Source organism: Paralichthys olivaceus, chromosome 23 (genome assembly GCF_024713975.1).
Source record: "Paralichthys olivaceus isolate ysfri-2021 chromosome 23, ASM2471397v2, whole genome shotgun sequence".
In the NCBI taxonomy this organism is placed as follows: Eukaryota; Metazoa; Chordata; class Actinopteri; order Pleuronectiformes; family Paralichthyidae; genus Paralichthys; species Paralichthys olivaceus.
This window is the reverse complement of record NC_091115.1, coordinates 785,068-803,937: the sequence shown is the minus strand read 5'-3', so window position 1 is coordinate 803,937 and position 18,870 is coordinate 785,068. Positions and strand designations below refer to the sequence as shown.

At 41.2% G+C, this 18,870-nt stretch overlaps 3 protein-coding genes across 6 annotated transcripts in view; 2 read left to right on the top strand and 1 right to left on the bottom strand.

Annotated features, from left to right (window-relative positions):
- The first annotated feature begins 517 nt into the window (after positions 1-517).
- On the top strand, positions 518-10,771 carry rab21 (RAB21, member RAS oncogene family). Of its 2 annotated transcripts, XR_011240156.1 has the most exons (8): positions 518-1,057; positions 5,065-5,124; positions 5,212-5,319; positions 5,715-5,778; positions 6,407-6,461; positions 6,710-6,798; positions 7,056-9,366; positions 9,947-10,771. XR_011240156.1 is itself a non-coding variant. In XM_020108780.2 (7 exons), the coding sequence occupies exons 1-7, from the start codon at positions 920-922 to the stop codon at positions 7,193-7,195; spliced, it is 654 nt and encodes a 217-aa protein (XP_019964339.1). In that variant the 5' UTR covers positions 518-919; the 3' UTR covers positions 7,196-10,771. The 2 variants fall into 2 exon arrangements, 1 of the variants encoding a protein (XP_019964339.1); XM_020108780.2 differs by having other exon boundaries at positions 7,056-10,771.
- On the bottom strand, positions 10,222-14,286 carry LOC109643613 (tetraspanin-8-like). The gene is made up of 9 exons (XM_020108779.2): positions 14,151-14,286; positions 13,166-13,234; positions 12,955-13,071; positions 12,570-12,644; positions 12,329-12,424; positions 11,550-11,660; positions 11,423-11,470; positions 11,227-11,310; positions 10,222-11,130 (listed from the first exon to the last, which is right to left on the bottom strand). Exons 1-9 carry the CDS (start codon positions 14,208-14,210, stop codon positions 10,993-10,995), a joined length of 798 nt encoding a protein of 265 aa, XP_019964338.2. The 5' UTR covers positions 14,211-14,286; the 3' UTR covers positions 10,222-10,992.
- Positions 11,208-18,870, top strand: part of ptprr (protein tyrosine phosphatase receptor type R) — a 23,323-nt gene continuing 15,660 nt past the window's right edge. Inside the window, exons 1-4 of one of the 3 annotated variants that reach the window (XM_069519954.1) lie at positions 11,208-11,347; positions 11,972-12,055; positions 16,051-16,121; positions 17,174-17,463. In XM_069519954.1, coding sequence (XP_069376055.1) covers positions 17,424-17,463 — 40 coding nt within the window. In that variant the 5' untranslated portion in view covers positions 11,208-11,347; positions 11,972-12,055; positions 16,051-16,121; positions 17,174-17,423. Of the gene's footprint in view, positions 11,348-11,971; positions 12,056-14,342; positions 17,464-18,870 lie in introns of those variants that run through there. The other 2 variants (XM_069519955.1, XM_069519956.1) reach the window with 2 other exon arrangements.

Below are 18,870 nucleotides of genomic sequence, written 5' to 3'. Positions count from 1 at the left end.
GTCATGTGACGCCACAGAGAGCAGGAAGTAGCGTTGAGGTCTCACTCCTCTGCCAATTCCATGCACCAACTTCAGATGACTAAACTACAAATATTGACTTTTCTCTTGAGTTTTTATAAAATGTAGTTTGGATTCAGTTTATATGAGATGATCTTTTATATCATCACTAATCTTCCTCTGTTTGCATTCCACCTGCCTCAGTGGGGCTTTTTATGTGAAGCAACATTTTATCACATTTGTTTTATCTGTTTGATTTAGTTTAATTATATTGTATTTGATTTTTTCCAATATAATTATTGGTATTTCCTACATTGGAAGTACAATGGGTTCCTGAATATCATATAAATGTAAAAGTGCCCTAGCTTGAAAACCGCTAATATAACTTATTATTAATGTTTTTATATCTATATATATATATATATATATATCAGTTTTTATTGTATATATATATATATCTTAAAAATAATTAATAAAACGTGTTTCTAAATATTCTTATTTAATGAATACAACACAAACACAGGGTGAAACAGGGAGTGGGATGTCTGCTCTTCAAATAACCGAGTGACTCATATCTTCGAACGTAGACGATCTTCGGGGGGCTAGCCGGCTAACAGCTAGCTTCCACAGACGCCATTAGCTGGGTGAGAAGCAGCCGCTCGCAGTAGCTCGAAAAGCGGAATAAATCCGGAGTGAGGACTCGGTCCTCTCGCGTCTGCTGCCCGATAAACACCGGGGCCCGGTTCTCCGAAGCTGTCGACGCGCTCTTCTCCGGGCTTCTGTCGGTTTCGGGAGAAGTCGGAAGCTGATGTGAGCTGCGCAGGACTTCACCCCGACGGAGGCTAACGTTAGCAGCGTTAGCTCGACGCCGCTTGTTTTGATTCACGGCGACAACACATTAGCGCAGATTACACTTCCAGCCATGGCGGCCGGAGGGGCGGGCGGCAAGACCTACTCCTTCAAGGTGGTGCTGCTGGGGGAAGGCTGCGTGGGGAAGACGTCGCTGGTGCTGCGGTACTGCGAGAACAAGTTCAACGACAAACACATCACAACTCTACAGGTGAGACCCGGGCTAGCTGTTAGCTCCGAGGCTAACCCCGCTCACGTCCAGGTGTTTGTTTTGTTGAAAGTCAGAGCACGGCGGGTGGTGTTAGCGGTGTTAGCGGTGTTTGGGGTGTTAGTGGTGTTAGCGGTGTTTGGGGTGGAGGCGTTTGCGTCGCTGTCACTTGTTTTCGGGTGTTTGTTTCGTAGCCCGGGTCGCACCGTGGGAGCGGGGATGCGGGAGACACCGCAGCCGCCCGGCTAGGGTCGATGATCGTGACTGACTGAGGGGAAGAACGAGCGTCCACTGCCGGAAGCAGCGCTCGTGTCTTTAAATCAAAGGACTAAAACTCAATGTCAAGTAAAAGTATTCAAGCACTCTGAGTTTGGATGGTTCCAATATAAATTACAGTATGACGCGTTTTTATATGTTGATGAGTTGAAACGATTTACATTTGATACCTATTTTAAAATTCACAACATTTAGTTGAAATATTATTAGTATTTGATTATTCACAGTAAAAGTAATAATAAGAATATCAACCTAACTGAAGTGGTGTTGAGTGATTACAGGCTCCACACCCACACACTGACTCTCAGGATCTTCAGATGGATTTTAAACAACTTTCACTCGTCCACGTTCGCACACGTCACTGATAAAAACCAGTTACACTCAATTTGAATACATTCAAATTTAAAGTTCAGTTTCGTTTCTCTCTCTCACTCAGATGTGATCTTTCTTTTTTTACCTCACTCATGTTTTCTTGCTTCAGTGCAGGTGATGACATGTTTCTGTCCTCAGTAGATTTGACGCCTCGAGACAGTTTCATCACATTTGGCACAAACTTCCACTCAGAGATTCGAGGATGATCTGAGCTTAAAGGTCAAAGTCAAGGTCACGCCGATGCCACGAAAACTTGTTTTTATCCCAAACGTCACCTTGACATCATAATGTAACTCGGGAACCGAAGGGGACATTGTGACCTTGTGTCCTGGAACTCACCTGGTTTGTGGAGGTGGTAAATTTAAATTCTCCTCCGTTGACTTCATTTCACAAAAACACTGAATATTTTGTGATTCAGATTCTTGAATGTGAAGATTTGCTGCTTCATCTGAATAATACAATTTTAAAAAAACGGAATATATTTCTGGGTGTAATTAGAAACTGAAACTTTAAATTGTTGGACACGATAATTAGTAGTAAAAAGAAAGCGCGTACTTAAATCCATATTTTATGTCAACAAATCTTCAGATACAAATAGTAAAAGTGTTGAATAAATAATCCACGTTTTTCTAATAAAGATTTATTCCACATTGACGTGACATTCACGTTGCTGTCAAAGGGAAAAGTACAGAGCTGTTCAGTGCAGATGGAAAACTGTTGATATATGAGTTTATATATTCAACCATATCATTGTGGTTCCGGCCGTCAAGCTGATAAAACGCGGTTTGTTTTGCGTCGCTCAGCCTCTCCACCATCCTGCCTCTGGTTCGGGTTGTTTATCTGCGGCGCTGAGGTCACACGATGATCTCAGCAGAAAAAGAAAAATGTGGAAAACCAGGAAGAGTGATGCAGCGTTTCCGTCGCAGCCGCCAGTGACGGATCAATAATGACTTACAGCCGCCGCCTGTGAACCGGAGCAGCTCGGGCAGAGAGATAGAAAGACTTCAAGCTTCCGTCGGTTGCTGTTGCGTAAGACGTTGTTGTGTTTGAACCCCTCGGAAGTTTTTGAGTTGCGCCACAGACTCAGCTCTTGTGTACTCGCAGCTTCTTGTGTCAAAGCCAAACTTCAGAGAAAATCTGTGGCAGTTTATGTTCGGCCTGGTTTGAGGGTAAAGTTTCTTCACATAGGAAATACATTGTGTTGTCATTTAACTGAGTTTAGCTGCAGGTCAGTCACCAGAGGAACCAGGCAGGTGACTGAGGGACATGTTGACGTGCACTATAAAAACCTGGTGACTGTAAATCAGGTCAGGAATCAGATTTCTCCTCTGATACTGACCTCGTTCTGTAAACACGACCTCACCTCAAGTTTCATTTTGAATGGAATTGAAGTCTTAATATGTCAGATGCATATTTCTCTTATTTTCTTGTCACACATTCTCAATCACATTAGGTTAAAAATTCTGAGCGTGTGAGAACGACTGTAACTCTACTGCAGTGCATGTAAACACAACAACAGTCGGACGACTTCACTCTGACATGTTTTGATTTTAAAACAAAAGTGACCTCAATATAAACGAGAATAATAAACAAGGAAAAGAGGAAACTCCACGAATGGGAACGTACAAATTCTCAGAGTAGTTACAGACTCACATGCCCACTTTTTCAATTTCAATTCTTTTGCCTTATACATAACTTGGTTAGAAACACAAGTTAAATCAAGGGACAATTTAAAAAGCATTGTTTATATTATACATATACATTTTTAAATATCGGCCTCAAATATCTATCATCCTACTGAATAATCATTCTTATTATTAGATGTTGACTTGTCTGTGACAGACTCATTTCGACGTTGGTGTCAGACGTTGAGCTGCAGCGGTTTTCCTCCTCAATAGAGTCGGTGCGGGAGAATCCACATTTGAATTGCACGAAAATAAGAGTTTCATTCATGGTCTCCTTAGGATTAGTAAGAACCAGGAGTAGCAGGGAGTAACGTGTCGGACCCTCCAGGTCCCGGAGGCTCCTTCACCGCGTTGTGTCCCAGTCACATGGTGCTGAATGCTCCTCGGCTCTGTAGCTGCAGGGCTCAGTTCACTTTACACTCACTCACATGTGACCTGCTCAGTTTGATGTGGTCACAGCAGCTTGTTGGACGACGCTGCAGGCAGATGATCAGCTGTTACGTAAAGTTATGGGTTGATTTAGTGTTGGATTATTTTTACCCAAGGGGACAAGTTGATTTCTTTACTCCAGCCTGTGATCCGTGAATTAGGAAAATCAGGAAATGTTGGACAAACCTCAGAAGCCCATGATTTCCATTCATGAGCGAGCGAGCTACAGTCTCCCAGCACGAGCTCCGCATTATTCAGCCGTCAGTGTTTGTCATGAGACTCGTCACACTGGAAACTCTCTGATTTATTCTCCTTCACTGTCAGAGAGTTTCACCGGGTCTGAATCTGCTGCTTCCACAGCTCGACAGAAACTGGACTTTTGATATAAATTTTAGAGAATAAAAATTCAGATATTGATCAATCAGCCGTTATTCTTGTCTTACACATAAACTGACTGATGGGTAACCACACACTGTGACATCACTGCTCTCAGCCTCACTTCTCTGGTTCTCTTTAGTCTTTGAGTCGTTGGATCCTTTCTGTTGTTGTTGATTTTTGACTTTTCTTCCTGAGAACGTCCAACAAGTCAAAACTAAATCTGCAGGGAGGAACAAATGAATAAATCTTTCCCTCAGACGGACTTTGACCTTTTGTTCAACGCAGCTCGGAAGAGAACCCAGAGTTTGCCTGGAAACTCAGAGTTACAAAATAAACCTGACTATTATTATTATGATCTGACGCAGTGATTTGTATTATTTTAGTTTCACTGGCTCTCTTCTCAGGCTGATCAGTATTTTAAACACATTCGATATGTTAATGTCACTTGTCTCCACGGAGATTAAAAATAAGTCCTGCAGCATGTTAATCCTCAGGTTTCTGTGGAGGTCAAAGGTCACAGCACCATGAATATTTTCATGTGACCATGTTTTCTTGACACAGTGAGGTGCAGCCTCATGATGAAAACTGTATTTGGTGTAAAATGTCTGATAATTTGTCTGTCGTCGTTTACTAAAGTCTCAGTTTCTGTTCGTCCGGACTGAAACACAACCGGAGTTTTCAAATTAAAACCAGACCGGCAGCGTCTACAACAGTTTCTTCTTTTAGGCACTTGAGTTGTGTGGATGCTGTAAGTAACCATAGTAACACTGATGAAAAGTAAAAGCACGGATGTAGCACGTAACTCGCTTCAGGAAAGTTTAATACCACACTCCGTGTTTTGACTCTTCTCGTTCTCCTCTTCCTCCGCAGGCGTCCTTCCTCACAAAGAAGCTCAACATCACGGGAAAGAGAGTGAACCTCGCCATATGGGTAAGAGAGTCACGCTGCGTCTTTCTGCTGCCGTGACATTAACGCTTCACTGGACGAGCGTTGACCTTGTCTTGTGTTTGTCTGCAGGACACTGCAGGTCAGGAGAGATTTCATGCGTTAGGTCCCATCTACTACAGAGACTCCAATGGAGCCATACTAGTGTACGACATCACAGACGAAGACTCGTTTCAGAAGGTAACATGAATATTTCATTCTATATAAATAAGAATAATGGACACGTCAGATGTTGAACAGGAGGATTCATTCTGCTGTTCCCCAAAACTGGAGGTTGGAAGTAAAGTAAAAAAAAAAAAGTTTTTAAATAAGTCCACAGAAGTGAATAAAGATTGAGTTGAGTGAAGTAGTTGTTAAATTAAAACAGAATCTTGTTCAGATTATGACATTTTTTAAGAATCTTTCTGAACTGAGCATTGAAAACTGTCAAGTTTTATTAATTTCAACAGAACGTGAAATTATTATTTGAATATTTTCAACTTTTAGAACGTTTTGCAGTTTTTTTCTTCCCACTTTCTCTCCAGTATCTCTTTTTCAGTTCAGGTTGAATTAAAGTTGCTCTGTTGTTGTTGCAGGTGAAGAACTGGGTGAAAGAGTTGAGGAAAATGTTGGGGAACGAGATTTGTTTATGTATAGTAGGTAAGTTATCACACATCTTACAGTTAAATCATTGTTGTATTAACTAACATCAGGAGAATCAGAGACGATAACGGCTTCGTTAGGTCTCAGTATCATTAACGGTCTGTGGTCCACCTGTGCTTCCGTCCGTCCCCCGTTTGTCCTTCATGTTTTTTCGTCTTTGCGTCTCTTCTCGTCTTCGTCTGTCCCGCTGCCAAACATGAAGCCGTTTCTTCATGACAGAACATTTGCGAGTCGCTCTAACTGGATTATGTTGGTGATGTTTGCTCATCACGTGTTCGGACCTGCTGCAGTTACACAGTCAGCTGAGTGGAAATGTTTTCATTCGGCTGTTGTTCAAATTGGATATGATGAAGTTTGAGGCTCTGATCTGAGATCAGTTAAAAACACTGAGACGTTATTAAAAACAATATTCAGCAGATTTCTAAACAGGGTTTGGTGGATTTGTTACAGCAGCAGCTCTTCTTGTTCAGGAAGCAGGGGATCATGGGTAATATCTACTGCTCAGTTTTGTTAGACTTGAAAAAAACACTCCACCGCTCGAACACGGTACACAAAATGTGAATCACCACTTGAGGCTGCAGGGGGCGCTGGTGCAGTGAAATAATATGTTTTCTTGTCCCTGCAGGTAATAAAGTTGATTTGGACAAAGACAGACATGTTTCAGTTGAAGAGGCCGAGAGGTAAAAACTTTATTGATAACGTGTTTCACCTGTAAAGAGCATTTCAACGTTTCCTGGTCTCTGTTGGTGTGAATTTACTGACCAAGTAGAAATCCTGTGTAGTGACAGTAAAATAAATCCTGTCCAATGCGATGAAGAACTCTGGAGACACTTTGTGCTGGACATTACTGTGGTATTGTTTTTATTCCATGAGTAAAATGATGGATGTTATGAATGAATATCTTGTTCTTCTGTGTGTTTCTCTTCAGTTATGCCGAGTCTGTCGGAGCCAAACACTACCACACATCAGCAAAGTTAAATAAAGGCATCGAGGAGCTTTTCCTGGACCTTTGTAAAAGTAAGAGTTCACCTGTGTCCCAACACACACACACAAACACACACACACACACACACACACACACACACAGGTGACGGACTGCAGAGTGCAGATTCTTCCGAGGGTCTCACTCCTCCACAAAATGTCACGGAAATCTGTTAAAGACATTTTTTGACGTCCTGCTAACAAGCAAGATGTCAATGAAACAATAACGTCCTCTGGTAACAGCAGAATGTTTTCAAAGGAGCGTTCACGGTTTGATTTCCTGTGTGTTTCAGGGATGATGGAAACGGCTCAGGCTGAGGAGAGGTTGAAGGGCAACGGAGCCAGCCAATCAGCTTCGAGTAGGCGGGGCGTACAGATTGTCGACGACGAACCACAGGCCACACCTGCCGGAGGCTGCTGCTCCTCTGGCTAACACACACTTTTACTTAAACACGCACATACACACACACACACACACACACGTTCATCAGTGTCTCAGCTGTTCGGTCCGTCGGCTCTAAAATCCTAAAATAATCTGCTGTATTGTGCTGCTAAGGAGCATGGGAAATTACACTTAATTAACTTAATCCAGCGTGCCCTTACAGAAGAAGTCACTGCAGTCGTTATGATTGAAATCTTTTAGTGACAAAATTCTCTCAAAATCATATTTTAGCACTTTATTTACTTTATTCTGTTCTTTGGAAAAACAGCAACGCAACAGTATTTTAAAAACAAAGCAGCGGCCGATATTACAGAAAACATCAATTTCATATTTAAAGAGTTATTAAAACATTTGGACATAATCTCAGAGAGGCGTCTCAGGCTTCTGTCCCTCAAACATGTACACACACACACACACAGACACACACACACACAGAGACACACACAGACACACACACTCTCTACAAACGTCCAATAATGTCCAGATCCATCAGAAAATACAAAACCAGTTTTTAGTGGAACGTCTCCACCGGCTGGACAAACATCAGACCGCAGGGAGGGAACCAAACTGAAAACGAGCTGTCGAGATCGACACAGGTCGTCACGACGACAGCGTCAACGTCTTTTACTCTGATTCGTTTCGGACCAAAGTAAAACAACATGAGCGGCTCACATGTCAAACCTGACCTGCAGGGGGAACTGTACAAAACTATAGAATGAAAGAAGATGCTGCAGCAGTTTGTCAATAAAGTTTTACAAAGTGAATAAATAATAAAACTTCTGGTTCAAGTCATACAAAATAAAACAAACGTGGCTCCTGCGAAGCTGATTTTATTTGTATAAATTAAACTGCACTTTATCAAAATGAAATCAGATTAGCAGATAAAATATCAAACATGAGAACATGATATTTATACAGTTAAAACCTTTACTTCCAATTAAAATTGATAAAGAAAAGAGTCAAATTTGAATTAATGATTCTTATCAACAAATAGATATCACAATGATCCTCCAATCTGGAAAAAAAAAGACTTTAAGTATATTTTTCATTTATTAATCGACTAACCGTCACAGTTCAAATCGAGAATTACGTCTTAATCAGCGATGCTCTGCTCCGTCTTTACCCACATGTTGAGTCGATGGTTTTAAAACAAACACACACTTCTCTACAGTAACAACAGTAACACACCAACACTGTCGCTGCCGGACAGAGAAATGAAGCTGTGCATGTTTGATTTCTGTAAAAGGCTTTTTGTTTGTTTTTGACTTTTAAAAAAACTTGGTGAATAAATAAAAAAGTGAGCAGCGGTTATTTAATAAGTTAAAGTCACGTGGCAGTGATGGAAAATCTGTACATGAATCCTTCTCGCTCTTCTCTCTGCTGTGTACGTTTCCTGTTGTTTTTCCTGCAGACCTGTCGCTCCATTAATCTGCTTACTGAAGAAAACACACAAATAACAACGTACCGGACGTTTTGTTGCCTTTGGGGAGAAATCGATGCACATAGAAGAAAAGCAAACGATGTTCTGTCCTGGTCGTTACGGAATAATGGAAAAACAACAGAAACAAATGTGGTTGAAAAGGAAAAAAAAATCAGCACACTTTTTGGAAATGTAATTTTTTTAAACTGCTAGTGTCAAAAGTGTTTTGTAAAGATAATAGAACAATTATAACGATTTACACAACGCATGGAGGTGTCGCACACGTTGTCGTTCTTTCATTTTGCACGATTCACTGAGTTTGTTCACGATGGGAGTCACAGAAGATTTTTATGCATTTTAAAAAACGCGAGCATTGGTTTTGTCTAAACCAAGTTGACAGTGTTTTGTGATTTACGGAGACGTTTATATCTCAGGATGAAGAAGACGAGCCGTACACGTAGAAGACGAAGACGTCCACTTGGAAAGACGAGAAGGTTCCAGATGTTTTGGTGATGAGGGCCGACGCCGTGTGGACGAGCTGTAAACAACAACACTGATCTTTACACAGCAGAGTTTAGACGTCATGTCCCGCCTCCTGCTGCTCTACAGGCTCCGCCCCTCGTTCCCCACATGTTCCTGTCGTGGACGAGTCGACGTTGATTCACAGACTCTGACTACAGAGAAAGTCCTGAGACTATTTCCTGGAGTTCATATGTGAAATCTACGGAGCCCTAAAGTTCTGGTATTTTCTTTATCTTCTTAAGATAATTAACTCGGGAATCTGACACTTGAAAATAAAACGTAATTATCTGAGTTCTCTCCATCACGGTGCAGCTGTGTGATGCGAAGTCGTTAGTTCTTGTCTGCTAACGATGAATATCACACAGACGTGGTGAAATTAATTTAAAAGTTTCACCTGAAGAGTCTCAGCTGAATCAGCATATCTGGTATAAAACATAGTGTCTGTGACAGGAAGTGTCTGTGATGTCTGATGAGTGACAGGAAGTGTCTGTGATGTCTGATGAGTGACAGGAAGTGTCTGAAGCAAAACATTCTCTTCTAGGTCAGTTCTGCTGATATGTAGTTTATCCACTAGAGGGTGCTGGTGGACAAGCTACTGCAGTCAGCTTTATTCTGACACTGAAAAGTCAGTTTATGATGTTTGAGCTTCAGAGACACATGTCCACATGTCCACCAGAGTCTTTGTCCTCCAGTCTGAGCAATGATGGAAAAATGTTTTGTAATCTTTCATGACTTCACTTTGAATAGTTTTATTTTATAGTTTGGATCAATGACGGACGTCTTCTTCTTCTACCGTCCAGATCCAGATACGAAGCCAAAATATCTTGGATACGAGCCGACATGATTCACCATGTGACCGAGGTACCGCCCCTACACCCTCCTGACCAATCAGGAGTCAGAGTTTATCATTGAATCAACATGTTTTTATAACAAATCGTTAAAATTTTACAGAAGTTCCTTCAATACATTTATAGTTCTATAGATTATTGTTCATTAAAGTAAAGTGTTGATTTACTGCAGCAGGGTTTGTGTTTGGAGTCAGTCCACACACAGACACACACAGACACACACACAGTTTCCCGTCTACGTTTTATTTAGAATATTTTTACCATCATGAACCAGATTAAATAAGGAAAAGAAAAATGAAACCTGTGAAGTGACTTTCAAGATACTTAACTTCAACCTTTTCCCTTTCATGACACTTTACACTGATAAACTGGAAGTTGTGGATTATAAAGGATATTTTTTATTCAGATGACGACAGTAACACAAAGAACAGACCCAGTCACGTTCAATAAAAAGTGTTGAATATCAAAAATAGAAATAAAACAAGATTTCGAAACCTTTCGGGGTTAAAAAGAAAAATAATTCTTTGAACAACAAACTACAATTTATTTCTAAATCAGAGTTAATAGCATTTGTGTTGTGGCTTTTAACAGACATCTGCTTTTCTTGCTTTTGCTGAACTAAAAGAAATGTATAAGCAAACAGTGGTTTAAAGAATGTTTAGTTTTCAGTGTAAGAGTTGTTTGTGTAAAGATGCAAAAAAAACCTGCAGGATTTTAGAGAAGAATCTGTTCTTGTTTTTCTACATGATCACTAAAAACTTTTTTTTTTTAATTCAAGCTTCTCACTTCAAACTAAAAACTTCTCAACTCAAATCCTCAGAGGTGTTAATGATTCCATTTCAGAATAAAGTACTTTCTCAACTTTCTTTCGATTTTAAAAGCTTGAAAATTTCTCCTTGAACTTTTGAACCAGACTCAAACTTCTTGTGATGAATAGAAAAACAGTCGAGCTCCTCAGACTTTCAGACAACGAGCTGACAGCAGAGGGCAGCGCCGCTCTAGTAGTATGGAGCATTCTGCAGCTCCTGGTATTTTGGCGATGCCGTGGTGAAGATGCTGGGGACCATCAGGACAGTGGGTTTGTTGGGGTATCTCAAATGGTGGATCATGATGGACGACAGGATCATGCCGAGCAGCTGGAGGAAAAACACAGTGAGTTGAATGTCCAAGTTTTATCTTTGAACACAGGTTAAGTTAACGTTAAACATCACGAGCTGAGCAGAGATTCCTACCGCCAACGCAGCCATGGTGAAGATGATGCCAATCATGATGTCAGCGATTACAAGGACGAAGTTCATGATGATGGGAAAGCAGGGCTGAAGACGAGAGGAGGAAGAAAACGTCACATTTACGGTTCGTAAATCAAGCGGACTCATTTCAGCTGTTCTGTTTATATGGAAACACGTTTGTATGAACATGTTCACAGACCTTGCTGTAGATGGTTTTGTTCGGCTCGGTCATCCGGTGAAAGATGCTCTGCAGGGAACAAATACAAACGTTAGAAACCTGTGTAGAAAACACGACTGAGGAAGATGAGGTGTTTCGTTATACTCACAATGTAGCTGATGCTCTGACACTCGCCCTCCTCCTCTTCCTCACTGCACTCACATGAAGCAGGGATGTTGTTCTCCCAGTCTTTGTAGCTGAACATGCCGCAGCAGTGCAGCTGAACACAGCAGAAGAAGAACAGGACGGTTAGAGATCAGCGTTAACAATGTGCAAAAAGAGTTTAACCAACTTTTATATAAATATGTTGAACTTCAAACTAAAGATTCTTCTTTCCTTTGACTTTTTTGTCGTCTTGAGTCGATGGATGAGGAAACAATGGAAACTAAAAAGCAGAAATTGTTCCTCTTGCATATTTTAGGAATAAATTTGAGGAACTTAAGTTTTAAACACTCCCAGTGTGACGACAAACCATTTCATTCTTTCTACGTTCGGCAGTTAATGGTTTTTATCACCTCATTTGTTTTTCAGAGAATAAATGTGGACGTGAGTGAGTCACATTCCTCTATAAAACCAGGAAGTGACATCGACCTGCAGACAGCACGGAGCCGAGAGGTAAAATATTCTTTTTCTTTTTCTTCCCCCCCCCCCCCTCCAGGTAGCCAATCAGAAGGCTCGGGCCACACCCCACTGCCCTCTGAGGAATTCTGGGAGTGAAAACAGGTTCAACGACATCAGAGAGTCAACAATGTAGAGACGAAACAAAAGAGCAGGTTGAGATCTGATCTACGTTCTGAACTTGCAAAGTTTTAAAGCGTTTGGGAACGTTAAAGTCCAAAAATTGTCTGTGTGTGTGTGTGTGCGTGTGCGTGTGTGTGTGTGTCTCACATGCGTCTGCAGGGTCTCAGCCACGTTCTTCACCTCCTCTGTAGATTTGTCGAGCGGCAGCATGGAGCGGAACTGATCCGTCAGGATACCTGTCAACTACAAAACTCACAGTTCATACCAGTGCAACACACGCTTTTATTCTGAAGGGCAGAAACAAAATAATAGTTCAGCTAATTCATAGAAACAGACTCAGAGTCAGTCACATAGAACCATCGGTAGAATCAACAGTCGGGGGGGTTACCTGAGGTCGGGCGAAGGCAGCGACGACTCCAACTCCCAGCATCATCAGACTTCCAATCACCATACACACCAGGAACTACACACACAAACACACACACACACACACACAGACAGAGATGTATTTGTAATTTAAAATTAAAACTAACAAGTGAGAATTAAAAAATATCCCCGTCTTTGTTTGAGAGGAAATTAAAAGTTTAGGATATAAATAGCTCAACGAACAGGATGTAAGATAAGAGCACACATTCATTTCCTGGTGTCATCACATCCTGTTTCAGATGAACAAAGACAGAACAAGGATTTTTTTCCTATGTTTTTCGTGAAAATAGTGTTTTGACTCATTTCACTTCTCTATGTTGAAGATATTTGCTGCTCTCCACACTCACTATGATCAGGCACGCTTTGTTCTCCTTGTGGGCGCCATACGCTCCCAGGAAGGCGATTATCAGGGTGACGCCTCCCACGATGTAGAGGAGGATGTAGCCGTTGGTGTGACCCTCCAGCTGGAGGCGGAACAGAAGAACGACAGGTTCACATTTACCTTTTTTTTTAGACCCGGAGCTGTTTTGCTATTGGAAACAAAGAGTTTGTTCTTACGTCTCTTCCATTGATACTGGTGAGGATCTGAGAGAGCAGAGGGAGCAAGACGATGATGGCTCCGAAGATCTGAAACAAAACACAGACAGTTTGACTCAGTTCACTCTGAGCTCCTGCAGAACAAGAACTCAGGCCACACCTTCTATTCAACTGACCACAAGTTTAATTCTTGATAAATCTGCATCTAAAACATCAGTTCCCTGTAAAAATGTCTCTAAGCCTAGTTTTATCAAACCAATGATACGAAAATGTCTTCATGCCCGAGATAAATACAAGTATTTATTTATTTCAAAGACTGAACATGAAGATGACATCCCCTCCTCCATGTTAGCTGGACGTTACAGATATAAACACATGAACTGACTCTGTCCTCCAGAGAGAAGTTGTTGAATTGTTCTGTGACTCATCACGAGTGAGTCTGAACTAAAACTCCCTGTGGAACAAAATGGCTGCTAAACTAAGTTGGACTCTTGGATAAACATTTGATGACATCATCTTGGACTTTTTTCTTTTGCACAACTTTATAAACTTTAACGTTGACAACCGATTTATCGATTAACAGCAGAAACAAAGACATCGTCACTGGAGACTGATCAGTTATTAAAGTATTAAAGTATTGAAGTATTAAAGTATTGAAGTATTGAAGTATTAAAGTATTGAAGTATTAAAGTATTAAAGTATTAAAGTATTTAAGTATTGAAGTATTGAAGTATTGAAGGTCAGGAGTGAGGCAGCACTTGTAGAGTTACTCTGACAGACCTCTGGAGTTTTACTGGTCACGATAAAAACCTTAGAATCAGCTCATCAGATGACGACGCACATTTTAGAGTCTCACAAACCAACACAACAATGACTCAGCTTTTCACTTCAGATCACTTCACGAGGAGTTAAACATGACTTCTTACTTTCTCGAACTTATTCAAGACCTCCGCAGCTGAGTCCACATGTTTCCACGTGTTTAGCAGAAACAGTAAAAAAAACTCACCGCGAAGAAGATGTTGAAGACGGTGAAGGTCCGCCGGAGGCACGTGTTGATCTGAGACATGTTTGCGACTGAAATCCACGAACTGGTTCCGAACGTCAAGAACCCGCAGCAGCGAGGGGGCGGGGCGATGTTGCAATAGTGACGACACACAGAGGAGCAGCTGCGGGGGGGCGGGGGCGGGGGCGGGGCGGGGGGGGGGGGCGTTTCGGGGAAGGGGCGTCCCAACAAACTCACACTTTCAGCCAAACCACGCCCATTTGGCCCGCCTCCCTGTCCCTGTGCAGAAGTGACGCTTCTCGTCCGGGAAGAAGGATGAACAATCCCAGATGTCCGGACATGAACCACCGAACAAACTCACAAGAACTTCAACACAACAAGTTTAAAAGAACTTCAACACAAGTTCACAAGAACTTCAACACAACAAGTTTAAAAGAACTTCAACACAACAAGTTTAAAAGATCTTCAACACAACAAGTTTAAAAGATCTTCAACACAACAAGTTTAAAAGAACTTCAACACAACAAGTTTAAAAGATCTTCAACACAACAAGTTTAAAAGAACTTCAACACAACAAGTTTAAAAGAACTTCAACACAACAAGTTTAAAAGATCTTCAACACAACAAGTTTAAAAGATCTTCAACACAACAAGTTCACAAGATCTTCAACACAACAAGTTTAAAAGAACTTCAACACAACAAGTTTAAAAGAACTTCAACACAACAAGTTTAAAAGATCTTCAACACAACAAGTTCACAAGATCTTCAAAACAACAAGTTTAAAAGAACTTCAACACAACAAGTTCACAAGAACTTCAACACAACAAGTTTAAAAGATCTTCAACACAACAAGTTTAAAAGATCTTCAACACAACAAGTTTAAAAGATCTTCAACACAACAAGTTCACAAGATCTTCAACACAACAAGTTTAAAAGATCTTCAACACAACAAGTTCACAAGATCTTCAACACAACAAGTTTAAAAGAACTTCAACACAACAAGTTTAAAAGAACTTCAACACAACAAGTTTAAAAGAACTTCAACACAACAAGTTTAAAAGATCTTCAACACAACAAGTTTAAAAGATCTTCAACACAACAAGTTCACAAGAACTTCAACACAACAAGTTTAAAAGATCTTCAACACAACAAGTTTAAAAGATCTTCAACACAACAAGTTTAAAAGATCTTTAACACAACAAGTTTAAAAGATCTTCAACACAACAAGTTTAAAAGATCTTCAACACAACAAGTTCACAAGAAGTTCAACACAAACCTTTAGTCATCTTGTTCTACAGTACACAGGCCTTTCTAATCACACAGTTCTTCAGTGGAGTTGTCTCTCTGGGTCTGTTTGTGAGTCTCTGGTTGATTTGTGTGTTTGTTTCTGGTCATTTTTAATCTGATTTAGTTGTTTAGTTTCTGTTTTTTCTTTTTTGTGTGTTTGTGGTCACTTGTTGTTGTTGTCTAGTTGTTTTGTATCAAAGTTTTCTGCAGCGTTTATGTCGCGTTGCTGTTGTTTTGTATTTTATTTGTGGTATTTTGTGTTTGTGTTATAATTTATTTCACAGTATTCTGGTAGTTTTGTGTCTCTGTAGTTGTTTTTATATCCAGAGACTCCAAACTTAATCTATCATCTTATTATTCAAGTGAGGGGAACTTGTGTTTAGAAAGTCTGAAGTCTGAAAACAGAAACAAGGAAAACATCCGATGCAAATAGTTTATTAAACATGACGCACGTTCATAGATCCAGAGAAATCAGACATGTAAACTTTGACCTTCACCAGCTCCGTCAGTGAACGAGTCAGAGACGAAGTGAAAGTTTGATCAGAGCCAGAATCTGAGGGCGTGGCTGGAATAAATCCTCAACTCGACATTTCTTTCTTTCCGGTGTTTGAGTCAGAAGAAAAACAAAAACCCACAGACGCAGGATGAACTTCTCTCCTTTAAACTCCACTGGAGCACATTCCTCATGTGAGTCAGACACACTCTCCATGATCCCTCCTTCTCTCCTCCTTCTCTCCTCCTTCTCTCCTCCTTCTCTTCTCCTTCTCTCCTCCTTTATCTTCTCCTTCTCTCCTCCTTTATCTTCTCCCCCGAGTCAAAGAGAAGCACTGCAGGTGTTTGCTCACATCTTTACACAGTGAAATAATATATCAAATACACACACGTACTGACAACACAACACGCAGACACACAAACTGTGAGAGAGAGATTTTATAAAAGACATTTTAATCAGAAGCAGATGAGAAAAACACAATGTGACCACACCCACTGTGTCTGACTGACACACAACTACAGACACACAACGTCACACAAAGATAAAAACAGACAAAGTAACACAAGGACCTCACAACCCAAGTGAACTTTAATTTTGCTGTTGTTCAACCTGCTGCACAGACACGAGGAGCTGCTGCCCCCTGCAGGCCGACATCTTTTCAGGTTAATCTTAACTTAGACTCAGAGTCAGTTTCTCCTCTGATCCAACTTTTATCATCAAAGTCAACAGCTTCTGAAGCAACGACAATATTTTACTGCAGAGAAATATTTCTTATATATGTACAAATATTACTCATATGTATTCAAATATTTCTAACCATACAACTGAAGCTAGATTGTGAATCTTAAAAGTGTCACTGTGTACTTTGTAAGGTGTAACATACATTTTGTCCTGTAGGTGGCGCTGCATGTTCAGGGTGAGTATAATTAAGTATTAATGACGTGAACAGTTATTTGTGGCTGGATGATAAAATATTTATCTAAAGAATAACAGACTGGTTTGAATAAGATAATATAATTAAATCTCATTTATATTTATAATCAAATCTAAACAAGACGATTGTTGACACGAAGCTAAAAGGAAAATATATATTGTTGATTAAATTAATAATTTTAGGACTAATCCTCCTCTTCCTCCTCTTCCTCCTCCACCACGCCTTGTCTCCTCCCCTTCCTCTCTTCATCTTCCTCTTCATCACCTGATCCTCACTCATGGAAACATCCTCCTCTCCTCCCCGGAGCTGCAGCTGCTGCACGGCGGCTCTTCCTCCGTCTCTCAGGCCGCTGTAGGACACCGCTGGACGGGGAGAGCAGCGTGTCCGTCGGGGGGGGGGAGCCGCTGGTGGAGAGAGCGGGTGTGGATCTGATGCACGGAGACAAACACACGGACACACACACGGACACACACCGGCTGCCTCCTCTTCGTAATCACAGCAGCGACAGGAGCTGCAGACGGTTCTGCTGATTGATCCAGTTCGAGGGAGAAGGTTCGTCACCATGTTCGTGGTTCTGGTTCTGACTCAGCTGCTGCTCTCAGGTACAAGTGTTGCTCTCCATGACTCTGGAGCTCCTGTGTTCGTGTTGCTCTCATCAAACTAACCTCCATCACCTCTTTTCATTCATGGATTCAGCCTTAGACCTGCAGGATGTCACAGTCAAACCCTCGTGACGTTGAACTCATGAGTCTGAGTGGATCTGTCACTGAATGAATCCACACAACACATTCTGACTCTCTATAATCTGTGACGTTGAGTTTATATGAGATATTTCTCTTAATCACATTAATACTCAAATCTCTCGTCTGATCCAGAATCTAACTGGATTCAGTGTTGATGATCAGAGGAACCTGATAATGTTTGTGATACGGTCAAATTATATTTCAGCATGTTTCCATGTTTGAGCCGACAGAGTGACACTGACTCACCACGCTTCACCTTCTATTAGTCTGTGATTCGTTGTAAATGTGATGAAACCTGAACTCTAAACACTCGAATCCAAAACTCTCTGGTTTAAGTTCCAGATCATTTGTTCTGAGTCAGTGACACAAACTGAAAAATCACTTCATCAAAAAGAATTTATTTTTCTGTCGTCTCAACGATTAATCGACGGATCGTTGCAGCTTCAGAATCCAGACTCACGACGTCTGACGAGAAAATAAACTCAAGTGAAATCAGGTGCTGAAACGTTTAGGTGACGATATTGTCACCTGTCGATATAACGTTGATGTATTTTTATTATAGGGCTGCAACTTACGATCCGTTGAAAAGTTCAGTCTTTAAAACATCGGAATGGTGAAAGTGTTCGTCCCAGGTTCGATGTTCACGTCCAACCAACATTTTCAGTTCACTGAAATAAAAACAAGATAAATTCACGTTTTCAAATTGAGCCTCAGTGGAAACGATAAAAATTCACAAAAAGAAAATTAGAAAAGTCCAGCGAATAAATGACGACGTACGAACGTCACATGACTGAAACGTCACATGACTGAAACGTCTCGTCTGCAGGTGACAGGACAAAAACATCATCGTATGTGAACCAATCAGGAAACATTTCGTTAATTAAATTGTGTTGAGTGATTTCCCCTCAGTTAACTGTCAGCTCGCTGTAACTTGACCCGTGATTGGCTGATGGCTCCTGTCCAATCACAGCTCGGCTCAGCACAGCGTAGCACATGGCAACCAGGATGCTGTCGCTAGGGAGAAAAGATGCCGGAGCCGGAGAGAAGCTGTGTCGGCTCTGCAGCCGCTCTCAGGATCGCTCTGTTTCTACAGACCTGCTGTTTCCTGAGGGGCCGAGCGGTTACTTAACTCTGGTCCAGAGACGAGACGAGGAGGGACCAGAGACGAGGAGGGACCAGAGACGAGGAGGGACCAGAGACGAGGAGTGACCAGAGACGAGACGAGGAGTGACCAGAGACGAGACGAGGAGTGACCAGAGACGAGAC

Bases quoted from the DNA above. Each gene is read 5' to 3' on its own strand.
- rab21 (XM_020108780.2), top strand. From the start codon at position 920: ATGGCGGCCGGAGGGGCGGGCGGCAAGACCTACTCCTTCAAGGTGGTG. The intron at 5,320-5,714 runs GTAACATGAATA...TTGTTGTTGCAG, and splicing joins ACGAAGACTCGTTTCAGAAG to GTGAAGAACTGGGTGAAAGA. The intron at 6,462-6,709 runs GTAAAAACTTTA...GTTTCTCTTCAG, and splicing joins TCAGTTGAAGAGGCCGAGAG to TTATGCCGAGTCTGTCGGAG.
- LOC109643613 (XM_020108779.2), bottom strand. From the start codon at position 14,210: ATGTCTCAGATCAACACGTGCCTCCGGCGGACCTTCACCGTCTTCAAC. The intron at 12,645-12,954 runs GTGAGTGTGGAG...TTGTGTGTGTAG, and splicing joins ACAAAGCGTGCCTGATCATA to TTCCTGGTGTGTATGGTGAT. The intron at 11,311-11,422 runs GTCTGTGAACAT...TCTCGTCTTCAG, and splicing joins ACAAAACCATCTACAGCAAG to CCCTGCTTTCCCATCATCAT.